Here is a 26,138-nt window from a genome sequence, read left to right on the forward strand (position 1 = left end):
TTATCTTCCCTCAACCTCCATTCTCTGCCACGGAGTAACCGGAGCACACCAAACGCTAACGCGAACCGCTTTTTTTAAAGAAACAACAGAGCCGGAGCCGGAACTTCGGCCTCGTGTAACTCAGGTGAAAAGAAGGCAGTTTTCAGGCAATGCTTGAGCCTAAGACGAGTCTGGTCGCGGTATCAAACGTTCTAAGCCTAGTTTCCCAGCAATGCGCAATCACGCGAAAGCGCTTGGTCTCACTTGCCTTGGGATGGTGGCTACCGGCTTTCTTGGGGGACGCGCCTAACGGTTTTCGTTGCTCTGTCGACGCGCTTTTTCGGTCAGCCTTTACCGTTGATTTCTCCATTAGTGCTAACGGTGCAGGTGGCAGTTTAGAATTGGGCACTGACTAAAATGATGACGATTGTTATATTGATGGCGACGACGACAGTGATAATGGTGATTGTGATTAAATTTTTTGTGAAGATGGCAAGTACCAACCAGCGGGTACAAGCCACGCCTTGGACCGGGCACTTTTTGCCAATGAAAGCTGGTGTTCAAAAACTAACTCCTTTAGAATGAGCAGGAACTGAGTGTTCACTTAATACTCCATCAACACAAGTAGCGAAATGGTGAAACTTATGTACGGAATATACGGCAGGTTCGTGGACTCAACCATGCAATACTGGAACTAACTGAAGTTTTCTGGAATGTGCAGAACAACCATAAAGCATTGCTTTAGGCTAGATCTTTCATCCAAAATCAACTAAGCAATGTGAAAACATCCATTATTCGGCAAAATGGGCCGAAATAATGTATGGAAAGAATTTTGGAACATAAAAAAGATGATGATGGTTGGTGTTTCATGGCGCAAGGCCAACGAGGGCAAAGAGCGCCAGAAAAGAAGTTATATAATGAAGCGAAGTAATTACCACAAAAAGGTAGGTATAAAAACATGTAAACCGAACATAGTAAAATCAATTAAAGGTAATGGTGATGGCTGGTGTATAGGGCCACATTTGATTATGCGTGATATGAGATAAGGTTTAAAAACTTAACATCTGACAAATACTCAAACACACGTTTCAGGGAAACCATGGCATTGTCACCAAGAAACAGCGATGGATGTAGGGGGATATGTTGTCTGTAGAGTTGTCTGAAGTGTTTGTGTCGTGTTGTGTGAAATGACTTGCATGTTATTAGTATGAGCACTACGGATAGGGCCTCTCCGCACCTGCTGCACTGGGGTCTAGGAGATCCCGTCAGCAGATACGAGTGAGTTGCATGCGTGCGCCCTATCCGTAGCCTAGCCAAGGCGACTTCTGTGTTTCTGTTGTGTGAGTCAGCTGTGTACCGTCCCAAGTGTGGCTTTATTACATGTAGTTTGTTGTCTGTCTATTCGTTCCAGTGTGTTTGCCATGTTCTGCGCAAGTGTTGTCTTATGTGTGGCTTGAGGTCTGTATATGGTACGCTTGTTATGTCTGCAGTGTTCCTGAGTGCAGCAGCACCGACCCTCTCGTCTGCCAACTCGTTCCCAGCGATCCCAGCGTGTCCTGGGACCCAGCAGAGGAGCAGCCGATGCTTCTCCGCATACACCGACATGATAGTGTTGAATACAAGATTAATTATGTGGTTTTTGGGGGGTTTATGCGATGATAATGCGCGAACAACACTCAAAGAATCTGTGTAGATGATAGAATTGGGAATTTGATTTTCAAGGATATGTCGTACAATCAGTAAAATTCCGTACGCTTCTGCTGAAAAAATTGTTGTGTGCACGCTCATGGTTCTGGCGCATTGAAATTTGGACCATGAGCAGCGCACGACACCATAGTGGAGGTTTTAGAAGCGTCACTGTAGAATTCAGCACGTGGGTATTTGAACTGAAAAGAAAAAGTGCTGCAGTATTGCAGCTCGCGGTACCCGATTTTTGTCAAGCTTTATAAAAGAAAGGTCACAGGACACAGGGCGAACTTGCCAAGGCGGTAAAATGTTTAAAGAGGATGACTTGTACACGTCTAAAAACGAAGCACTCAGATCCGAGGCTCGCTCTCTCGCTCGAAGTGAAAAAGGCGGAGTAACGGACGGGCGATTTACAAACAGCACAGATGTGGATGTATCGTTAAGGACAGGATAAAAAGGGTGGTTATTCTGAGATGAAATTTTAAAAGCATAAAGTAAGTCCATGTACGTTCGCTGGTTCTCAAGGCTCCACTTATTACATTCAACATATAGACTCTCGACAGGGCTAGTGCGAAAAGCACCCGACGCAAGCCGTAGCCCCAAGTGTAGTAGTGGGTCAAGCATTCGCAATGCTGTTTTACTCGCCGACCCATATACCACACTGCCATAGTCCAAACGAGACCCAACCAAAGCAGTATAGAGCCGTAGTAGGAGTTCTTTGTCGGAACCATGCGAATGGTGGGAAAGAACCTTCAGGATATTCATTGTTTTCAGACATTTATGTTTAAGTTTCTTGATGTGTGGAATGAATGTGAGTTTCTGGTCAAACACAACACCTAAAAACTTGTGCTCCTTGCTCACAGCAAGTGACACGCCATTAAGTGTAATGTCTGGGTCTGGAAGGATCCCGCGCTTCCTAGAGAACACAACGCAGGAGCTTTTTGCAGGATTCAATTTAAAACCATTCTTGTCTGCCCAGCTGGCAAGTTTCTTGACGCCGAGCTGGACTTGACGTTCGCATATTGACCTATTACAAGATTTAAACGATATCTGCACGTCATCTACATACATAGAGTAAGAAATTGTAGGTGGCAGTGCCTTCCCAAGGGAGTTCATCTTTACTATGAAGAGAGTGCAGCTTAGAACTCCACCTTGCGGCACGCCATTTTCTTGCACGTGTACCTTTGACAGTGCAGAACCAACTCTGACGCGAAAGGTTCTCTCCGACAAATAACTAATAACGGTATTTAACATGTTACCAGAGACACCGAACGACTTAAGGTCAGTAAGTATGCCATAACGCCATGCGGTGTCATAGGCCTTCTCTATGTCAAAAAACACCGTAAGACAGAACTGTTTGTGAATGAAGGCATCCTTAATGTATGACTCTAGTGCCACAAGTTGATGGTTTGTGGATCTCCCCGCCCTGAAGCCTGCCTGGCAGCTCTCAAGAAGACCGTTGTACTCCAAAAAGTACACAAGCCTCCGGTTTATCAGCTTCTCGAGAAGCTTGCACAGGCAGCTGGTCAGGGCAATGGGTCGATAGCTAGCGGGAGAATAAGGGTCATTCCCTTCTTTCAAAAATGCTACAACTATGGCATCCCTCCAAGACTTTGGAATGTGCCCCGAAGGCCATATCTTGTTGAAAAGGTAAAGAAGTCTCACAAGAGTGTCTGTGTGTAAGTTCTGTATCATTGTGTATGTAATGTTGTCTGGGTCTGGAGCTGAGGGTTTACACGTGCTCAGAGCACCCCTCAGCTCATGAAGTGTGAACTCAGAGTTATAAGAAGTGGCTGACCTGTCATTGTCATGTAAAGGCTTCTTTTCAGCCATTTGTTTGTGTTTCATGAAAGTGTTTGTGTAGTGTGCAGAGCTGGAAACGTGTTGAAAGTGTTGTGCAAGTGTGTTAGCCTGGTCTTCCAGTGTGTCCCCTGTTGTACTAACCAGGGGCAGGCTGTGTGTCTGTTGTCCTTTGAGTTTGCGTATTCTTGTCCATACTTTCCGTGTGTCTGTGTAGCAGTTTATTGATGTTATGAAGGAACGCCAACTCTCTCGTTTTGCCTCATGGCGCACACGTTTTCCTAACGCCTTGGCCCGTTTGAAAAAAATGAGGTTACCCGACGTGGGGTACCGACGAAGGATACCCCACGTCTTGTTCTGGGCCTCTCGCGCCCGCCTACAGTCCTCATTCCACCACGGCCTCCGCTGGTTGCGCCGGGCAACAGAGGCGTGGGGAATGGACTTTTCGGCGGCGTCGAGGATGTGCGACGTGAACAGTTGGGTAGCTTCTTCAACGTGTAGGTGTCCTATGGATGTGTGGTGTAGTTTAGATGTCTCTGTAAATGTATTCCAGTTAGCTCTTGCTTCATTGAACCTATTATGGGAAGATGGACTGCTTGGGCCTTTACCTATATATGCTAGTGAAGTGGGGAAGTTGTCACTGCCATATGGGTCGGTGCCCACTCCCCACTCAAGACATGGAAAGAGAATTGCCGAACCAATAGCCAAGTCAAGATTTGAGTATGTATTGCGTCCTACGTTATGGTATGTAGGCTGTTTCTTGTTGAAAAGGCATGCTCTAGAGGATGTTAAAAACTTCTCTATCAGGCGACCTCGGGCATCCGTGCGAGAAGAGCCCCAAAGAGAATTGTGTGCATTGAAGTCGCCTGTTAGGATGTATGGTTCAGGAAGCTGGTCGATCAGCGCCTCAAAGTCAGAGCTCAGAAGTGAAAGATCAGGAGAGATGTAGATGGAGCATACCGTTATCAACCTATTAAATAATATTGTGCGGACGGCTACAGCCTCAAGGACGGTGTTCAAGGTGACAGGGTGGCATGCTAAGGATTTGCGGGCAATTATGGCCACACCGCCAGAAGAGTGTGTGCAGCCATCCCTGTCTTTCCTGTATACCAGGTAACTATTCAAGAAATTTGTGTGTTTGGAATTAAGATGTGTTTCCTGGACACACATTAAACTTGGCTGGTTGGCATGCAGAATCTCATGCACGTCGTCAAGATTATTCAGAAGGCCTCTGCAGTTCCATTGAACTATGTTTTCTCTTCCCATTATGATGTGTTAGAGCTACTGGAGTGTGATTATTTATGTAGGGTCTTTCGGGGCTTGCACTCTTGGGAGGGGCTTTTTTGCCTTCTCTACTGTCCTGGACGTCGCAGCCCGTTCCTTCCGTTGCGATGAAAGCCGGAAGGGCTCGACGTCCATGTCGTCATCTGAAGGCAAGGGGGTGCCCACCGGACTGGGCCCCCTTGACGTGGTACCCTTTCGGGTGTTCTTTGCCTGTGCTGCCAGTGCCGAAGGCGTGGGGAGCACCACAGGTGGCACAGGCAGTGAGGCGGGGGAGGGGGTCGCTGCGATTGCCTCCGTCTCCATCTCCGTGCCCTTGCGTGTGCTTTGGGCCGGTGGAGAGGAAGCAGTGGATGCAGCGGCATCCCCAACAGACGTTGTTGCCACCACAGCCGCTGCTGGGTGAGCGAGCGGTGCGGAGGCGGGTTGGGCTGCCGTAGGCAACCCAGGGGGGGAGGGGGCGGGACCAAGTCCGACTCGCGGTACTGGGTCCCCGCCGAAACCAAACGCCGCTCCGCCCCCCGGCGAGCTGCGTCGGCGTACCTGCCCAGAGGGAAGGAGGCGAACCTCTTTCGCGCCTCTGGGAAGGTGATGTTTTCGGTTATCTTAAGGTTAATGATTTTTTTTTCAAGATGAAACTTTTCACAAGCGCGAGGGTATGCTGCGTGTGGACCGTGGCAATTCGGGCAGGTGAAGTTGGTTGCAATGCAGTTGTCGGAGAGATGATCGTGCTGGGCGCATTTGGCACATGTTGTTCTGCCTCGACAGGAGTTGGTACCATGCCCGAACCTCTGGCACTTGAAACAGCGCCTCGGGTTCGGGATGTACGGCCGGACAGAACAACGGATGAAACCTGCGTTGACATCCTCGGGCAATGTGCAGCGGTCGAAAGTCAGGATCAGATGTTTGGTGGCTATTTCTTTGTTGTCTCTCCTGATGACGTTGAGCCTTACTGCTGTCATGCCTTGGTCTTTTAGGCCTTCGAGCAGATCAGTCTCTGTCTCGGTTAGGAGATCTGCCTCAGAGATCACACCTTGACAACTGTTGAGGCTGCGGTGGTGTGACCCTGATCTCCAGATCTGCCATGCGGGTTTGTTTCAGGAGGATTGTGGATTGCTGCCGAGTTTTAACTTCAACTAGCACTTCACCAGTTCTGAGCTTTTTGGCGTCATATGTTTTGCCGATGATACCTTCAAGGTATTTAGAAACAAGAAATACAGATTGAGAGGAAACCGGCTTCGATTTGTCCACAGATTCAATGATCAAAAAACGAGGGTAATTATCTGGCTTTGGGAGCGAGATAGAAGGCAAAGAAGGAAAAGATACTTCGGTGCGGCCCCTTTTAGGGGGCCGATCACGGTTGGGGGGGGGGGGGGGGGGGGGCGGTTGAAGATACCATATGGCATAGTATAAAAGCAGGGAGACGGGGGTACTTTCTCCTTTGACCTTACCCTGGTAGTCAAAGAGGTCCCGGAGCTCCCTGGCTGGTAGACAGGCAGGGAGCCCATCGGCCGGAGCTTGACCAAGGCTCCGACGGCCACCGTTCATGGTTTCTAACCCTCCACTTATAAACACATCGCCACGGTTGGATCCAGCTTATGTTTGGGGGCTCGGGGTCCGCGGTATCGCCAGTACCGTCACCAAGATTGCTCAAGGTGCTTTTGAACATAAAAAGCTATTCGGGCATAGAAAAAGCTTTAAAATTTATAGGACTCAAATTTATGCCGTAGGGGATACTTCCTAACACTCCAACTCAACGATATCAACGCTTAAAGCCATTGAGCCTCTGATTCCCATAAACAGCTGACAGTAGCCGGCATAAGTGCCCAGGAACTTACTCTGCACCTCCAAAATGAACTCAGGACGGACCAACGAGCCATTTAAACATGATTATTGATTGATTGATTGATTGATTGATTGAGTTAACGCACCAACGGAACGCAGGCGATGAGGCGCACCGTAGTGGAAGGCTCCAGATTAATTTTGACCACCTGGGGTTCTTTAACGTGCGCCGAAATCTGTACACACGAGCGTTTTCGCTTTTCGCCTCCATCAGAAAAGCGGCCGCCGCGGCTGGGAATCGAACCCGCGTCCTCGTGCTCAGCAGCACATCACCTTAGCGACTGAGCCACCGCGGCGGGTATGAAACGAAAATGCTCAATGTAACGCTTTGACATTGGAAACGAGCTTCTTGGATTGTAGAGGGAGCAAACTCTGCTAGACGACGTGCCAGGGAAAATTTCAAGATGCAAGAGGAGTTGGGCTGGACATGTCACGGGGAACATTTACCACCGGTGAACGACCAGTGTAACGGAGCTGCCACTGCGATATGAGACTAGAAGCCGGAGAGGACAGATAACTCTGGCGAGGGATCACATAAGAAAACTTGGTGGCAAACAATGGATTCGGTCAGCGCACGACAAGGGGAGCTGTTGAAACACAGCACAATGAAAGGAGGAGGAAGGAGAGGAGGATGTCTTTCTCGGGTAGGGAAGGCTTTAGGGCCGAGGCCCAGAACATAGGGTAGGAAAGTAGTGTGGCCCTGTGGAGGCTTTAGGAGAAAAGATCCGAGTGTGCCCCCGAGGAGATTGGCGGGCCGGATGCGTGCGCTGGGACGACGAAGTGAGCGAACCCACCGCTAGTAAACTGCCTGTGCAAGACTTTTGCGGACAGGCAAGACTTGTGCGGAAAATTGCGCAGGCAGTGTGATAGTATGGACGTCGACAATATGGGAGCCTATATAGGGACCGGTAATTTGTAGGGGTGTGAGTTCGCGGTAACGTATTATTTTAGGTCGAAACCAGACGATCTGGTAGAACGAGCTTTTTTACCCCTCGGTTGATAGAATAAGGCTGGTGACCAGACAATTGCCGTGCTGCAGTGGACATAATTCATTTGCCATTTTTATTTTATTGGCAGTTTGTGGAAAGGCTGGAGACTCCTCTAGCGTGGGCTTCGTCAGGTGGGGTCCCTGACAGCGTGGAAGTTAACTCTTTCGCTACCGCAGAAAATTGACCAATTTTGGGGGGTCCAAGAAAACATTTTTTTTTCTGCAAAAAATTATTTAGGCACTAATTGCAGGAGCACAAAATGCAGATTATTTAACGGCCTTTCCAATAACACCAGTTTTTTAAAGGTTTTCATATATCATAGTTGTGAAAAAAAATATCAAAATCAAAATTTTGTCAAGTTGTCGAAAAAAATGATAAAAAAGGAGTTGTGTATATCAAACCACCGGTAGTAGAAAAAAATTAGAATATACATTTTGCAGGGAAACATTTCAAAAACACACCCTAAAAAAATGTCGACTTGCGCGGAACAGTTTTTCAGATATAAAAAAAAATGTTAGCACGCACGGTGCTCGTGTCATGCGGTGAAGCCCAACCTCTAATTCAAACTGTGCAATTTTGGGTGGTTCCTTGGAATAAATCTGGCGGTTTGACGTTATCAGAGGCACCAATTTGCCCCCACATAACGTAAAAACATCTTGTCAATGGCTGACTTTGCATTTACAGCGAGCACAATATTTGGGACAAGCACGCGATGCAGAAAAAAACATGCATGAAGTTGAAAACGGAACGCCGTGGCTGATGTTTGTTGTCGTTCACGGTCAGTTATCTCTCAAAACATAAAGCTGAGCTTTATTATCATCTTCTTACTCGCAATTGTAGCCTTTCTCGCAAAAATGAGGTACGATGAGCTAGAATCGTCCCCTGCGATCTTTGGCCGAGTAGCAGTCGCGCGCTAAAAAAGATCAGCACAACGAGCCTCCTCTATTGCAGCGTCACCTAACATTTTTCAAATGAAACAGTACAAAAACTTATCAGAGACTCCGTCCGAATAGACAGTTCAACTAAGCAGCAACATTAGACACCCGGATATACCCTCGCATGAAAACGAAACTGGAAGGCGAACAGCTGGCAGTGTAAGGCCGGTTTGAAGCGCTGTCCTCGGCGGAACAGATATCTGGCGACTGGGTGTGACCTTTTGACTTGCATCTGAAGTTCTTATCGCAGAAATCGGGTTAGGGTGGGGGGAAATGAGGAGCGGCGTGCTTTGTTCGAGGATCAGTCGCGGACCCTTCAGGCGCCATGGCAGTTAGCCCTTAAGTTGGGTAACTGCGTAGTTGCGCTAAATACGAATTTCGCGATGCAGAAACGAAACCAAAACTGTTGTAAACTGTTTGGGAATGGTCCTGGGGTAAGTAGAACTACCAGAGTACTTAGGACAACTTGCGCAAAGGCAATAAAACTGCCTAAAATCATAAAGTAGCTTTGCAACCAGGCACTGCTTGACATTTTCAGCCGATTTCTGGGATTATTACTGTCAGAGCGTGAACCTGACGATTGAAAATCGTTTGCTAGTTCCCCATTCACGCCCTGATAGCAAAAAACAAGCGCTGGTGCAGAGTAATTACGAGTTGCACGCATTCTTCGTTGGTAGCCTTGAGGCGCGATGACCACGCCCCTTTTCCACAACTAGGTGATTCAAAAGCGTGTCAAAAATCACGTTTCCGTTGCAAAAATGAAAACAAAACTGATTTTGAAAGGCCATTTTCTGATCTAACTCCGAACAGCTTTACTTGTTCGAGAAACGCCTAGAACGCTATGAAAAGGCGCTCCCAAAAGTATCGATCAAATTGATCGATTTTGATAGGCGCGGTAGCGAAAGAGTAAAAAGTGGCTTTTCACAGACGGTGGAAAGGGCGATGCTCGAGATTCGTGGACAGTGATTGGACAACCACAACAGGTGCAGTTATGGGACGCGAACACTAGCCGTGCAACCCGCCAGACGTTTGGTTAGTTCTCTGTTAAAGATAAATGGTGGCTTGATGAACGAAAAATATGGGGTCCTGTGTCCGCAGGGAGCTCATCCTGCGAAACCGGATAAGTTGCGTGAACAAAAAAAAAAAAAAAAAAAAACGCCGGCTAATCCGTTGGCCGTCTCCACATGTGGGTTATGAAGGTGTGGCTTAACAGATTAGTTCCAGACTCTGCAATTGCTCAGAAACTTGTGAAACGAGTCGGCCGGATGCTTATTCTACTTTTAATCCGAACTCTTGCAAACTTCCATCAAGACAGCCAACCAAGTCGCTGTGGTAGACGGCGAAAGGCACGCCAATAATTTACAAGCTAGCCAAGTCCAGATTGCGGAAGAACAAGCCTATGCACGTTCCTCTTACGGCAAGCGGCAACCCAAGGCTGTCACCCTCGACAATAACAAAAGCCAAGACGTCGTCGCCGCCGAGCAAGTCAAGCCCGCTTACATAGCCTCCCTCCGACACACCCAAGGATTCCCGTCTTAGCGACTCCGACCCGGAATTCCGAAGTTCAATCGACCAGAAACGTCACGTGGGCAACACACACTGTAAATGAAAACAATCCAGATGGGGAGTTCCAATGGTCGAATTGTTCCGGCAAATCCTCCAACACTACGTTTACTCCGTACTGCGCAGTGTATAAAGCAGTGTATGTCTAAACGCTCCGTCAAAAAGTGACGGTGTAAATGCGATGTACAAACATAGCATTGCTCTGACAGAGGGTGGAGTTAAGCACATAACCTCGAAGAAAACTCCAGGGAAGAAGATTCATGCCTGGAAAAGGTCCGTCTATGAGCGGAGTTGAAGAACGAGCCTCTCGCAAAATCTCGGCGCAAACGAGGACAGTCGTGAAGATGGCCGCCGCTCCCGGTGAACGTGCAGGGGGACAGTGAGATCCGATATAAGTACGTGGCCTGTCACGCGCATTCCCCCAAAAGAGTGACGACCTTGCCGTTTAAAAGGGATAAAAGAAAGGAATGTATCAGCAAGGTCAACCAAGACTGTTCCCGAAACATTGTGTGGCGCACGCGTTCGCTTGACGATGATGAAATATGGTGTTGTGTAAGTTCGGGAGCACGAAAAGGATACTCTAAGTGTCGACCGGAACAACAACCAGCGCAAGACTCGTAGACGCACAAAAATGTTGCGCTGTGGAAGCAACCAATCTTCCTACACAGCAAAGTGAGTGTCGAAAACGGTGGGCAGACTTCCTGGCCTATACTTCGTTCTTTGGTAGGCACATACTCGACGTAATCAGCTAACGACGTGATCTTTTGCGGAGCCTGGCATTCCAATCCTGATTTAAAGATGTAACCGTCGCGGACTGTGACGCAGGTGAAGTGGCGTGAACGTGAACGTTCTAATCATTTCATTCATTCATTTTCATTTTCTACAATCCACCCGCCGAATGTCCTTATTTTTAATAAATATTCTAGGTGCTTCAATTTGCTTCAAACTAAAGAAAAATCAAAGAGAAGGTATTCTTTTATTCAATAGCCCCGTCGTTTGCAGTGTTTAGTTAACATGGTTTTGCCAACAGCATAGGACAATACGAAGTAGCTATACATTTCTTTTTTTTTTTCTTGGCCTAAATTCCTCCGCCCCCGCTGTACATTCCCGAGTTTCCAGTGCCATAAAAGCTCTAAATGCGCTGTAGGCACACCACCGAGGTATTGATTCAAGCATACGTCGCCCGCTTTCCACCCGTCACGCGTGGGAGAAAATTGTCCCGCTGTTTTCTAGGAACGTTCACGAACGTCCAGGGCAAACCGACGCACTGCCGCGAGTCCCTGCCGCTTATGGAAAGCGATCAAAATAAGGGGTCAAGGGGTCTAGGGCATTTCGGTGCAGGACGCTTCGGTGCGGACATTCCGGTGGACGGACACATCGATGTACCGACATTTTGGTGCACGAACACCTTGGAGCGCAAAGTTTTCGGCGAACGAATTGTCGCGTGCTTGTGTCCATTTCCGCATAACGTGGGTTATATACAACGGTATAATGCAGGGATTTCATTACTTATTATATTGTAGATTATATTACATTAGACATTAGATTATACATGACGAAAATGTTTTCACATTTTCGTCATGTTGGAATGAGCTGCTTTTTTTTTGTGAGTCCTCGTGTTTTTTTTTTGTTTTTTTTTTGTATTGGAGACATCGTATGTGGGTGGCGTGGGTTTTTACAGCGAAGCTGTTTAGCAAATCATAATTTTTCGTGTCTGCAGTTTAAAATATCAACAAATTGCCGAGCGCGCGCACGTGAGCGGGAGCACGTGAGCGTGAACACGGGAGCGTGAACACGGGAGCGTGAACACGGGAGCGCCAACAGGCGAGCGCGGGCCTTGCGGCGACTGCCCGGCAGTTCGAGAAACCAAAAAAAAAAAATAATAATAATGCCGAGCGCTCGTGTGTTCCTGCCTCGCGGCGATCGCACAGCGTCCCCGGCGCACGTTTGTAAAGCCAAGCATACCAACTTAGGGGGATTGGCCAATTTTGACCAAAAAAATTAATAAATGCCAGCGTTTGCCGTAACCGTGACAACGCTTGCTCGGAAATAAAGACACGTCGTAGCGTACGCCCCTCCAAGGTGATGTGTAATGATTATAACTTCCAGAAAATTAAACATTTCACTTGTAGCAATATTGATGAAGTAAAAGTCGTTGCGGCAGCGAAGATGAAGAAAATCAGCTGCAATCGTGGATTTAAACCGCCGTGATGATCGTGTAGGTTGCGTACAGCTTCGCTACCTTCAAGTCTTAGGCGTTAGTGTGAGCGTCCTTCCTTCTTTGTAGCTATTTCTCCTGAGGTTCCTAAGGATAGCATTCTTATTGATTGATGGGTTTAACGCGCCGACGCTACACAGGCGATGAGGTGCGCCGTAGTGGAGGGTTCCGGATTAATTATGACCACCTGAGGTTTTTTAACGTGCGCCGAAATCTCGAACATACGGGCGTTTTCGCTTTTCGCCTCCTTTAGAAAAGCGGCCGCCGCGTCCGGGAATCGAACCCGTGTCGTTGGGCTTAGCAGCACAACGCCACAGCCACTGAGCCACCGCGGCAGGTATAGCATTGTTTAAACTGTGTTACAAACTTGGTAATAATGATACTTGTCAATCATGGTGATGATTTCCCATTTGATTTCGGTTTTACATAAATCACACGCTTTAAAGGGAACACAGACCTAACTTCTGCTTTTCATCGTCTAGTCACTTTCTTTGGAACTTGAGCTAATAAGGGAGGAGAATAGGCGCATATGTGATGGGCTACTTTTGGAGTTGCATATAAAATATTTCTTCGTGTTTCAACGGGCCCAAGCTACTATGACTATGAGGCACGCCGTGATGGATAGATTTTTGACCTCATGAGTGGAACCTCACAAGGTTTCATCACTTTCGCTTTAATTGCCTTCGCCCAGAAATTTCTTCAGCACACGTCGCGGTTACGTGGCCGTGACAGGAGCGCCTTTCAGCTGCCTAGCGCATTGGCAAGACAGCGTGTCCAAGGCTGGCGCTATGATTTCGCTTAGTCGTCCCAGCGACTCCTGAAGCTTACACGACGTTGACGCAGCAGAAACTATGTGCGCTGCGTTTCTGTCGTCGCATGTAAACGTCGCTACGAGTAAAACTGCGCGAACAAGAGCTTCGCGGAAAGATTGCACCGAATATTCGCTTTTTGCTGCATCAAGGCAAAATCCCAGCAAAACGAAGGCGTGTAATGCTCGAGTAATAGTTGGCTGAGAGATATTCGACATACTTCCAACCTCCGCAATCTCAAAGTTATGCTTCTATCGGAGACGCGGAACAGAACCCCAGATATGAGGGGCCGAGCTGAAAGGGGTAATGAAAATAACAGAAGTAGATATATAGGTTCCACCGGTTGGATAACAGAGGCTGGCGACCGTTGCAAGCGTGGGCAGCGACCTCCGGACAAAAAATAAAAATCGAAGCTAACTGCGTGGCTCATGTTATCGCAAGCTTCTTTGTTGTGTTTATCTCCGCCTGGTCGCGACGCTCACGTACTAAATAGCAGGGAGATTGCTTTACGCACGCACAAAGCGGCAGTCTTTCCCGCATATTTGGAACATTCACGGGGTGAATATTCATTGCTGAAGGCATCGACTGAACGCCTGGTAAGCTTCAAATTTAAACCTTGGGTGTTTTACGCGCGGAAATTGCACCTGCACTATGAGGAAGGCTCCGGATTAATTTTGACACCCTGGAGATCTTTAAAGGGGCCCTGCAGCACTTACCATCGACTACTCAGAATGTCACCATCATCAGCCTATCTACGCCTATTGCAGGGCAAAGGCCTCTCTCATTAATCCCCAATTATCACGGTCCTGTGCTAAGTGCGACTAATTTTTTCTCCGCAAACTTCTTGATCTCATCTTCTTGATCTGTCCATCTAACTTTCTTCTTGATCTGCCCATCCAACTTTCTGCCGCCCCCAGTTACGCTTGCCTTCACTAGGGATCCACCATGTTACCCTTAATGACCAACGGTTATTTTTCCTTCGCATTACATGCCCTGCCCACGTCCATTTCTCCTTAATTTCTACTAATATGTGCTTAACCGTAGTTTGTTCAGTGACCCACTTCCGCTCTCTTCTTACATTCCGAGTTCATGAGAACCTCCAATGAACTCGGAATGTGTTTTGGGATGAAGTCTGTTGTCCAAGCAATCTCCTCCCGCAAGAATTATGAAAATTCGTTCCCTATCACCGAAACTACGCGCGATGAGAAATCGCGCATAATTGTTCCTCTCAAGTCGACCGCGGACAATGCGACGAAAGCTGCGCGCTCTCTCTCCCGGAGAGGGGGAGGCTCGCGGCATTCTTTTCCGCGACCTTCGATATATTACAGGCCGGGTAGTTTCCTCCTTTTCTCCGCAACGTGGAGGAGTCTATTTCCGGTCTGGTTCCACAAAAAAGCAGGCATGACTCCCTGCTCGCAAGCAAGCGCTCAGGCTGGTAGGGCTGTTTTGAAGCAATAAACGTTTGTTGTCGAGTGGTCTCATCGAAAGGGGAGTGTTGAGTTCTTCACTCAAACTCTGGGCGCAGTCAAAACACAAAAGAAACACCAAAGCTGTGCGTACATGTTCAGGCATTGAAGAGGTTGGTACACAGCGCCGACGACGGCGGATCGTCACAGAAAATGTGAGAAATAAGCTGGGAAGTTGACCGGTGATAGCCATGGCCTCAACGACGTCGTTTAGGCCATGTCAGGGTTGCATAATGAGGAAAACTGAAGAGAGCGCGGTTGGTTTTTCCGCGTGTTTCATAGTGATTTGCGCGCTCACCGCTTCCCGTGCACGTGTAATATTTGGCTCAGGTATTCCTGGCAGTGTGATCTAAATGTCGCGCAGGTTTACTGGTACTGCTCAAAGCGTGTTTGTTACAGGGTTCCTTTAACTTGCGCCGACATCTCGACACACGTACGTTTTAACGGAGAAGCCAGAAGTAGGTCGAGCGTTTTCGTCTGCCTGCTGTAGGTCTTGCGTCACGCAGAGGTACGAGCAGGTTGCCAGACCCACAAATAGCGGGCGCAGTGGCCACACAGGTGGCGGGTTCTTCTTCCTCCCGCTAGGGGTGGGGAGAGACAAGGAGGGAGCCTTTCGGCCGTGGCCGTTGTTGTGCCAGAGCGCCCGGCACAAAATTCGCTTCGCTTGGCGTCGCGCCGTCGGCTCGGCTGAATCACGCCTCGGTCAAACGGCCCGCGGCAAACACCACCTACATGCCGGGAAACGGCGCCGCTGAGCCGCCTTCCCTTTCCTCGTCGCGGCGGCTTCGGCTGACGCAATCGATTCGCCTCCATTCGTCGGATTCAAACTGCGGCCGAGGGAGAGTCCTAATTGGAGGGATTCGAACTGCTCGCGCTGCAACGAACCCCCTTCAATGTAAAACAGCCCGGAATAAGTAGCGAGGGCGGCATTCATCGGAGGCACCAAGTTGAGACGTGCTGTCGCCATTGTGCGAGCCATGTAACGCTCTTGTTACCCTTGTACATATTGTACATAAATGCTGCTTCAATTCACCGTCGGCTCGACAACTTTGTCGCTCTACTCTGCGCCGCTCTGGTAGCGGGCTGAGCAAGAAAACTTCGCAACAGCGCTCGAATGGTCGCGTCACAGCAGCGGTGACGGCGGTGGCATGGGCGCGGCACTCATGTGCCAAGCGTCCCACCATCTCACAACGATAAGCCACGTCGCAACACCGTATAGCTGCGGTCTTTGCGCGAACCTCTGCCGCTCTTGGGCGAACACCCGTTGACGTTCGAGCCGACACAAGAGAGCCGCGGCGCCGCTGTTCCAGCATATTTCACAATGGGCGGAACTGAACTGAATTTTCTGCTATCCGCCTCCATGTGAAAAGCAGGCGCTGCGGGTCTTGTAAGCAAACTTAAAGTGGACAACTGTAAAAATAGTTTAATTCCTTGCCGGTGGTTCTTGTTGGTATCATCAGAATAGAGGTTCCTTCTGGGGGAAGGTCTGCGCATGTTCGGTACCCATTGCGGGAGCCTCTCTCTACACAGTGAAGCGGGACGTGAGAGGGGGAACACCTGTCATTACTCTTCTCCAAACTTCTAACGCTTTTTCCGCGAAATCCAAACGACCGTTAAATTTAGTGACCTGATTATTCCTTTTCTCCGGGTAACGAAACGTTCGAAAACTCACCGCAAGGTCGCAGGCGCGATTCAATGCCTCGGCGGCTGTTTTTCTTTTCTTATACGGGAGAGAAACAGAAACGCTTATGCAGAGGCTCGCTTAAATAAATCCGTAGCCCTCCGCTACGGCCTTCTCCATGCGGCGGGGGTGGATTAGGTCGAAAATCGATACGAATTGCGCAAACGCCATCATTAAAACCTTTGAAGCTTTACGATGAAAGTTTCATGTTATCGTGAAACTTTCCTATGGCGGTATTGCCAATGGAAACCGCCTTTATAACCTTTCAATAACGAAGCTGCTTTTCATCTAAGTTTAATAGCACAACGAACAATCAACGCGCTACGAAATCTTCCCGACTTGAAAGTTACCGAAACCATTGAAATGTCGTTTTCAATGGACAACCTAAACCCGTATTATTAATGTTGGCGCCAACCTTGACTCCGGAATGGCTTTGTTTATTCCTTGTTGCCAGCGCCTTGTCGCGCAGGTTAACCTCATCCCTTCAGGGAAGTAGAACACCTCTTCATTGCGTCTGGCGTGAAGCCGCGCCTGGATATCTCATTTAATAGAGTAAAAAAGAGTAATCCGCCCGTCACTCGCCATGACTGTTCTAGTTGCGTCTAAAATATCCCTAATCAAATTCGGTGTTTTAGGGGCGAAGCACCTTATGGACGAGGCTTGTTCGGCGTCCGGCATCCATGCTCGTGGCACAGCACCGTGTAAATCGAAACATCTGTGAACAAAAGGTTTACAAAAGGTTAACAAGAACAAAATAAAAGGTTCACAAAAGGAGAGAGAGGGAGAGAGAGAGAGCATGCGCGAGGAGCATTGGATTGGATTAAAATTGATTGGATTGGATTGCATCAAATTGAATTGTGTTGCATTGGATTGGATTGTAAATCGTTTTAGCAGCAGTAAGCACTCTCACGGGCGATTAACGATAAGAAGGATCCCCAGTGCTTCGCCGACTCGTCATGATTCACTTGGTGGAGATGCGGAAATTTTTAGAACGGGATTCGCTCCCATGCAAAGCATGGAGCCCAAGCGCCCCGGCACTGCATTCGCTGACGCTATACCGTTCACATCGCTTTGTTTACTTCGTCGACGTTGCATTGCTTTCAGTTACTGAGCAGCGAAATTTCGCTTCATCAAAGTTTAAATGGACAGACAATCGATTTTTGTGGAGTCTATGCTTATCTCAAATGAAAGAGCGTCGGTTCAAACACCCTTAACCGAAACGGTTTCCCTGAGAAGAGCTTAGAAGGTTTCAAAGCAATTTTTTTAGATCTACCAGCCGTAAGTATGCTGCCAAAAGGAATGCTCCAACCGTGAGAATGAGCCACGCAGCAACATACCTTTAACTGTACGCGAGATGAAAAGAGGCGCTCAAAAACGTGTCCCAAGCTAAAACCATGACAAATTGTACTCTTTCCTATTCCTTTATGCCGCTTTTTTGCAGTGCACCTTCGCGCGACATCGAACGCCATCAGTGGGGCATAGAAAGCTTCGCTTTAAAAAAGGTGTCCAGCAGTTCCTTGCTGCTTATTGCTTGTCTGCGAAAAGGTCATGGCAGCAGCCTTGTCGACTAAATACGTCTGAGGCAGTTGGCACGTACCACTCGAAAGACGTACTTAAGTAGAATCCAATTATAATTCAGATTTTGAAAAAGAAAATCAGATTCAGCTGTTTTACGTGCCGCAGCTACACTTGGGCTACGAAGCTGAGGCGCAGTGGAGGGCTTCGGATTAATTTTGACCACACGTAGACCTTTAACGTGCGCGAAAGTCTCAACAGACGGGCGTTTTTTTTTTTTTCCTCCATCGCAAAAAGGGCCGCCGCTGCCGGCATTGGTTCCGCGTCCTTGTGTTCAGCAACGCAACGCCTTAGCCACTGAGCCAACGCGGCAGGTCTCGAATCTCACCTCTAGAAGTACGCAGGGAAAAATATGAATCGACTGCAGTACGTTTTTTTTTTTTCGCCTACTTAAGTCAAAAGGACTCCGTCGTCATTAGAGCTGCGCTTTTCCTCGGGTCGTAATCTCGACGTGAATTTCCGTGGATTCACTGCTATGCGCGACAGATGCACTCAAAGGACTGGAAAAAAGCTCCGTGTGACTTGAAACTCCCCTTAAAAAACCACGAGGAAGGCAATTATTTCGCACGAAACCCAGGAGTTTGAAAAAAGCTGTTGGATTTCTAAAACATCAAGACCGGAGTTAGCGACAAAAGCTGCAGAGGACATCTATGTTCAGGTTTTAATATGTGAGACTCGGTAGAGTGCGGCAGCGGGGTTTTGCTGAGCTTGAGCGAGAATGAAACATTTCGCGTGTATTGAGGAGTACCGTATTTATTCGCATAATAGTCGCACTTGCGTAATGATTGCACCCCTGCCGTTTGCCATAAAAGTTTGATTTTTTTATTTCACGCGCAATGAACGAACCCTTAACTAGCCGCAGCAATATGTCGTATTTGTGCCAAGTCTAGCTGATGATGGTCGCGCGTCTTTCAAAGAGGACATGGCTACGTTATTGCGGCACACTTGCCGTATTAGCGATATTGGCAAGCATGCGTTCAATACTGATGAGAAAGAAACTCTCACTAAATGCACATAATGGGCTCACAAGACAACGAAAAAAATGCTCTCAGGTTGCTGCATCGGCCCCCATGTCTGTTTTGATGTCCCGCACTGTGACAGCGGCAGCCACTTATTGGTTGCCCTGTTGTCACCTCGCAGCAAACTCGTTCGGATGCATTCCGTAATTCATGAAAACACTGCATTTTGCGTCACTTTGCAAAGCGACTGGCAGCTGTGTGCGGAGTTTTAGAATGGTCTTGTTTATCATTTTTTATGTTCATGAGACCAATAGTAAAAGTTTTGACACACACCTTGCTTGCGTTTTCTGGGCTCAAAGATGATTCGCGAAAAATTTACCCCGCGTAATGAACGCACCCCAAATCTGCATCGAATTTTTAACAAAAAAGTGCCATCTTTACGTGAGTAAATACGTTATATGCGAGCTAATGTTGGGGTGAGTCCTACGCTTGGCCACATGGCACCATCCCACACTCACCGGCCGCAGCCTGCGGCGGTGACGATGGCCCGGATGACTTGAAAAGGAATTTGGCAGTTCGTGAAATTAAACGCTATTTTCTGGGTACAATTGTCAATTATGACCTATTTTTTACCTTTATTAATTATGACCTTTACAACCAATTAACACGCTACTACTCCACGGCTCTGCATCCCCTCAGGGTTCCCACGTGGGAAGATGGTGTAATTTTTTTTCCTAATTATGTAGCTTATTTGAGCGTAGTTAACGTTAAAAGCGGTGTCAGTATGATTCTAACGAGGAACTCTTTAGATTGGAACAAACTAGTGTTTGGTCTGCATGGCCCCTTTAACGCTTCCGAATGGCTTCGATCTGTCTCGTGCGCGTTGCCCCGCAGCTCGTTCCCGCCGTCATGTGTTGGAAGAATTGATGGCGGTGGTGGACTTCGCTGCCTGTATGTCCGCTGCCTTGGCTGCGTTGTTCCTCTCTCTTCGCCTGCGCTGTACTCGTTTGGCGGTAATTTTTCACTACCGCCAATTTTAAGCTCTCGCTATGGACCGCCTCGAGCTAGGGGGTCCATCCCAAGGAGTCGTTTTGCTGCTCCGATGCTGCTCCCGACACCACCTTCAGAGAGTGCACTGGCCCGCAACTCCCTTCTTTTTTTCCTAGCGTGGACTGGCCACTCGAATGCACTGTGGTGGAACTGGACTACGGGATCAGTGTAACGTATACGTCTTGCTATCACTTTACCGCCGCTTTTTTTTACCTGGAACAGACTACATTAAACGTTCTAGCGGTGACCAGCCATGTATATACCACAGGCGTTGAAACTTGATAATGGACCGTCGTTTTTCAGCCTCGGCTCCACCGATTCCCGAAACAGCGGTCTACGCGCAGAGGTGGCCCGACCCATTTTCCTGTCCCCATGGCTGTCAACATCCCTGGCGTGGTGTCCGTAGTGATCTTCTACATCATCATCCTGGCTGTGGGCATTTGGGCGGGGCGCAAGCGCAAGAAAACGAGCGGTAACGACCCCGGAGATGCCGACGAGGTCATGCTCGCCGGCAGGAACATCGGCATCTTTGTGGGCATCTTTACCATGATAGGTACGTAGGCACGAAGTGAGCCGCTACCATTGAAGAAAGAAGTGCTTGAATCTGGAAATGCCATTTTGGAGCCTTCCTTGTAACAGTGAAGCTGTCTATGGCTAGGATCCAGCAGATTCCTCCGGCGACAGGCCACGCGTAGATCAGTTTTTATCGTATTGAAAATAAAAATAAACAATGGTTCTAGACCCTCCATATTTTCGTATAAGACGGCTTGTATTGCCCCTGAAGACATTTATTCCAAGCAATGCTATTTGTGTTTACAGTTGAAGCCGAATTTAAAGGCACCCTTCTAAGCTTGGTCTTTGCAAGCTGGCTTTCCCCCATCGAAGGTCAGTGTAGCCTGACCAGCTACGGGGGAAGTAGGGTTACAGTGCCACTTTATACTCCTCTCCACCACCACCACCTCTTTTTATTGTATTTTGTGCAAACTCGGTGCCTCCTCTGCCCTTACTCGCCTTTCTTGTCGCCTGCTCTGTCGGCACTTGTCTGCTGTCGGATACCGGTAAGGCCGCAGCGGGACGTAATGCTTTGGTGGGACAGCCTTTCGCCGCCGTTGTTACGACGCCGTAGCCAGTGATTTCCTGAGAGCCCGAGAAAGCATTCTGACTTCCGCTACATTTTTCCCAATGCGTTAATTGCTAGCGGAACCTCTCCTAAGCTTTATTTACTCGATGGCCGCGACTCAGCTACCTGAACTGCGGTGCAGCCACGCCGCAGTTTTGATGGTCACAAAATTATTAGTTTTCTGTTTGAAAGATGGTCAATGTGTTAGACGATATTGGATTTTAATGTTCCCTCTTTCTCTTTTTATGCGACATAGTTTCAATTCCAGTTTTGTGCTCAACGTTTGACCAGGAACTATTTTTGTCACAGTTAGGGTGAACACGAGAGCGCGTGTCATTCCGTGCGCGGGAGCCACCTGGCGGCGTTCCGGGTAACTTCGCACGCATGCGCAGTTCGTTCGCAACGAGGCTATGTGATGCGCGTGCGAAGATACCCGGAACGCCGCCAGGCGGCTCCCGCGCACGGAATGACACGCGCTCCCGTGTTCACCCTATCTGTGATCAAGATCCTACATTGCAAGATGTACTGAGTCGAGGTTACATACGTCACTCCTTTGGAATGCGCATACCGGCGAGCCGCGCGCGGCGGCGGTGGCGGCTCAGGCGCGCCAGCTGTGCGCCGTGTGACGTCACTGCAACTCGCGCATGCGCTGCATGGCTCTCCAGGAGCCACGCCAAACTGCTCAACCTCGGCTTGTGTAGCTCACGCGCTACAAAATGAGAACAGAATCAGCGCATCCCTCTAGCCACCCGACACTATATCAAAGTCGAACATATCCCTGTATTAATTTATGCACCCATCTATAACAAGGCGGGCCGAGAATCCCGGAAGCGAGCCCTTAGAAAATGCTCCCCAAATCGCTTTTTTACTCTCTACACGGACGCCTCGGCTCCCATAACCCAACAACCTGCCCATGTTTTCAGCGTCATCGACGCCAACTTTGAAGAACTGACGACCTCTACAGTTCCCGCGACCGTCTAGTGAAGCAGCTGAAGAACTTACCACCGCTTTGGCCGCCATCTCTGGGAACGAATACCCCCTGTAATGACGGACTTTCAAGACATACGCCGGTCCTGCAAGTTATTCCAATCAACGCCGCCCGTACAATATAGCTTGTGTCGTCACCCGCTTCTGAATCGGAACAGGAGGACACCCGCTCATCCATAGCGTGGTGTGCGAAAGCAAGCGACCCGCCTTACGTCACTACTCCAGCTTGGCTTGAACCTAGGCGCGCAGACAAATCTTGTAAATTCTTTGTTATAGACGGCGAAGCCGTGATGCTCAGCGGCTGACTGCCCTAGATGTGAGTGGTGAGTGACGTATTGAAATAGAAAGTGAACAAGAAGTGAACTGGGGATATTTTTAACTAATTTGGGAGTTCACCAGCATACACGTACCCAAGCTCGGCGGAACGGGAGAAAGGGAATGAAATGAGATAGGTGAGAACAAACGGAGACCGAGAAAGAGGGAGAGAAAGAAACAGATAAGGAGGGCGTGAGGCTGGCCGCCAGGCAATGGGCTACAACCGTTTGATCAGGTCGGTCTCTCCGAGGAAGGCCAGGAAGAGTGGGAAGGCTTCCCGCCAGATGAAGTTGGGGCCCGTCGGGAAAAGAAGGCCATCAGGGTGTGGCTGGGCAGCCCGAGACAATGGAGTGCGGCCCGAAGCTCTGCTCGCGGGCCATCGTGCGGGCGGCAGGAGCAGGGCGTGTGCTGCAGGGTTTCGGGCTCTGGGCAGTCGGCACATGTGGGCGACGACCGGCGGCTATGTCTGTGCAGGCGGGCTGCCACGTTGCAGCAATCGCGCCGCATGCGGAGGAGTATGGAGCGGGCGTCTCTGCTGATGCGGCCAGGTAGTGCCTGTGGACGGGTGCAAGCGCTTAGGCTAGAGCGTGGGAAAGGACCAGAAAGTGGATATGTGGCCATTTTGAGGCTGGCGCGACAGTAAACCTAGTACAAGCGGCCCAGTATAAGTTTCACTGACATTACTGGCTTCAGAATGAACTTCATAGCAAACCAAAACGTTCATGTTTAAAAAATGCTGTGTCTAGCTTGTTGAAATTTTTCTTCGCCATTACAACGAAACTGGGCGTGCGTCTCCGTCAAACTGCCTCGTTCAACGTCACTACCTTTGTATCTACCTCTTCCAGCCACATGGGTGGGAGGAGGGTACATCAATGGCACTGCCGAGGCAATCTACAGCAAGGGAATCATTTGGTGCCAGGCTCCTGTTGGCTACGCGCTCAGCCTAGTCTTGGGTGAGTGCATCGCGTACGGAGCTTTCTCGAGAGGAAGGCTTCTGAAATAGTAATTGTGGAAGATCTATCGGTGCAATTGTAAGAATGCGTGAGCATCTCGTCCCTCTTCCTTCTGAACTTGAGAGTCACGTACGCCTTGTTCGGGCTTTGGGATCTCGCCACGCGGCGTTTCTTGCACATCCCCCGCACACCGTGTCAACAGTGCTTTGCATTTTAACCGCCTCGCGGACTACGCTTCCTCGCTCTAGAAACGGCATTGCCTGCATGTCGCTCCTCTTGATCTTCAGCAGTACTGGTATTTCGTCGCCGTAATTCTCATTCCATTGTCTTTTCCCGGTACTCGTGCCTGCACTCCCATTAGAAACCTTAAACTGACCTAAAAACGGCGTCCTAGCAACACATTTATGGACAGTAGTGAAGCCAACTTTGAAGAGGATTGATGGGCAGCTTTTTTGCAGATGCATTGGCTCTTGTGGCGGTAGTTAATAAAATACCAGTGGGCCGTCTTACTTTATGTATCAGAGTGGACAAACTAGTCCTAAAGAATGTATTACCAGCAATGCACGTGTTTATAAAGTAAAGCTTACTTTAAGGTGCCGCAGTGTAAGACTGGTGTAAAGGCTATTAGGGAAGTATTCATTGCAAGGACATAGGGCCATCCTGCTTGCTTTCGTATCGTACTGCTTATATAGTGCCTAAAAATGCCTTCCAGCCATGAATGTGTGCATACTTGAGAAACCGGCTTCAAAGAGAAAAAGAGAGCAACATTTGTGTCACAACCCATGCCCGGGTCAGGACTTCAGATGTGCTCGGCGTGTAGCAGAGAGGCTTACGCATTTTTACGCAGTTGAAGGAGTTCCTGCGATTTCCTTCCCCTACCAGGCGGCTACTTCTTCGCCAGCAAGATGCGCGCCGCGGGCTACGTCACCATGCTCGACCCCTTCCAGGAGCTCTTCGGCGGTCGCATGGGCGGCCTGCTCTTCGTTCCGGCGCTGTGCGGAGAAGTCTTCTGGTCGGCGGCCATCTTGGCGGCCCTAGGCAAGTTGCATGAGCGGTCTTTTTAATACGAACGTGTTTTATTCCGGAGTACACAAACATTTGAGTGACGTAATATCCGTCACGGAAGTAACGCCAGTACAACGAAGCAAGCGGCCTGTAAAGGGTGCACCCCTGCACATAGGGTCTTCTTGTGGGGAAGCAACCATTAGAACCGAAGAGTACGTTATGCTTAGGGTTGTTCGTTTTATATTTTAACACGAAAGTGCTTTATGCTGGGATACATCAAGATTTCACTCACGTCATATCCGTCACGGAAATGACGCCAGTACACCTTTGCCGAACCGATCGCCAGCAGGACATCTCTCACCAAGCAAACCCACAAGACAGCCGCCGACCCGCAAATCATGCTCAGCTGCAGATTTCGCTGCACATTTCAGTTTCGTGTTTTACCGATTCCTATGACAGAGGAATCAACCAAAGTTTTTTTGTTCTTCCTCCCTTCACAACAAAAGAAAGTTTCTGTTCTTGTTCCTGTTCTTGTTCCTTGCTTGATTTGAGGCGGCCACCGATATTTGAACTCTGGCCTTAAATAATTGATTGATTGATTGATTGTGGGGTTTAACGCGCCGACGCAACGCAGGCGAATAGCTCAGACGAAAATTCCCGTTACAATAACGAGGTGACCTAACTAAATGCGGGTATTCTGCTAGGATGCTTCATCTTGTAATTCGTGCAGATCGAGTTTTGTGCATGCTGTTCAATTTTGCTAGTTTTAGTCATTCATGATCTAATAGTTTTGTGAGTTTTCATTCCTTGAGCAGCTTTTTTATTTTCGCTCACATAAAAAAATGGGGAACTATATATACCTGCTGTTAAGGCAATCTTAGGCCTAGGATTATGGTTGACTGTGTTTTGGGGACGTTGCAAGGTGGCATTGATTCACGTCCGAACAATAAGACTGAATTCCAAGCTTTATTTGCTGATCATATCTTCTTTTTATTTTCAGCATATTTGTACAGCTTTGTAATCATTCACTTTTTTAGCGAAACAACCTAACGACGTCGCAAAAGGAATTAAAGGAGCCATTGAGAAAAAATACAACTTCGTTTAATTTGAAAGAACTAGGATTCAGTATCTCACTCAGCCCCATTACAGCCACAAAAGATGTTTTTTAATGAAAAAAAAAGCAAGAAGTATTTAAAAACTTTCTAATTTTGCGACACAGTGACGTGTTATGAGCAAGAATGACGTCATACGGGCCAACAATAAAACATAATTTTCAGTGCGTTAACTGCACCTTAGCATTCAAGTGATGCGGTCAAATGGAACTAGAGGCGCAATTACAGACGTCCAGTCATGTGCCGTCGCGACAGGTCAGTTAGGCGGCCGCCAATCGCACAAACAAGGTTCCGTGACGTCATAGAAAAGTTGCGGGAAATTGGCTAGGGGTCACGACTGCTCCACACGTTTTCTTTAATATCTCCATTATTTGTTCGAAGATTGCGATGATATTGGTATCAGTGTTATCGGGACTAAGCACTCTTTCTAATAAACCCAACTTGTATTTTGTCTTAATGGCTCCTTTAAGGGTGGAATCGATATAGCGCCGTAAAGAGCTTTTGGTCTCAAGCAGTCGGTTTTTCGAGCTGATACAACAATTAAATGTCACAAATGACGCCACTTATAACCGAATACCGAGCTTCCTTATCGTTAGCACAGAGTAATACCCCTGTCACACCGGCACTTTCAATCTGGATTGCAGCGAAGCGCGATTGACTTTTCGAGCGCGCTCGACGTACCGCCGCTGCTACGCGGCACGTTTCGATCCCGGTCGAGAAGTCATGGCCTCTACGATCGGCTGCCGGCAGCGACGCTGCACCGGTTGCACTCCCGTACGCCAGATGGCACTAAAAATGTACTTCGCGGCCGGC

The 26,138-nt window shown here is 48.5% G+C and overlaps 2 protein-coding genes across 5 annotated transcripts in view; one reads left to right on the top strand and one right to left on the bottom strand.

Moving 5' to 3' along the window:
* Positions 1-26,138, bottom strand: part of LOC144163396 (uncharacterized) — an 87,649-nt gene that overhangs the window by 26,986 nt on the left and 34,525 nt on the right. The window lies entirely within an intron of this gene.
* Positions 13,408-26,138, top strand: part of LOC144163400 (high-affinity choline transporter 1-like) — a 34,759-nt gene continuing 22,028 nt past the window's right edge. Inside the window, exons 1-4 of the mRNA XM_077694377.1 lie at positions 13,408-13,698; positions 20,137-20,386; positions 23,101-23,208; positions 24,091-24,246. Coding sequence (XP_077550503.1) covers positions 13,531-13,698; positions 20,137-20,386; positions 23,101-23,208; positions 24,091-24,246 — 682 coding nt within the window. The 5' untranslated portion in view covers positions 13,408-13,530. The remainder of the gene's footprint in view (positions 13,699-20,136; positions 20,387-23,100; positions 23,209-24,090; positions 24,247-26,138) is intronic.

Source organism: Haemaphysalis longicornis, unplaced genomic scaffold (genome assembly GCF_048455015.1).
Source record: "Haemaphysalis longicornis isolate Haplotype H1 unplaced genomic scaffold, Haemaphysalis longicornis Haplotype H1 scaffold_12, whole genome shotgun sequence".
Classification (NCBI taxonomy): domain Eukaryota; kingdom Metazoa; phylum Arthropoda; class Arachnida; order Ixodida; family Ixodidae; genus Haemaphysalis; species Haemaphysalis longicornis.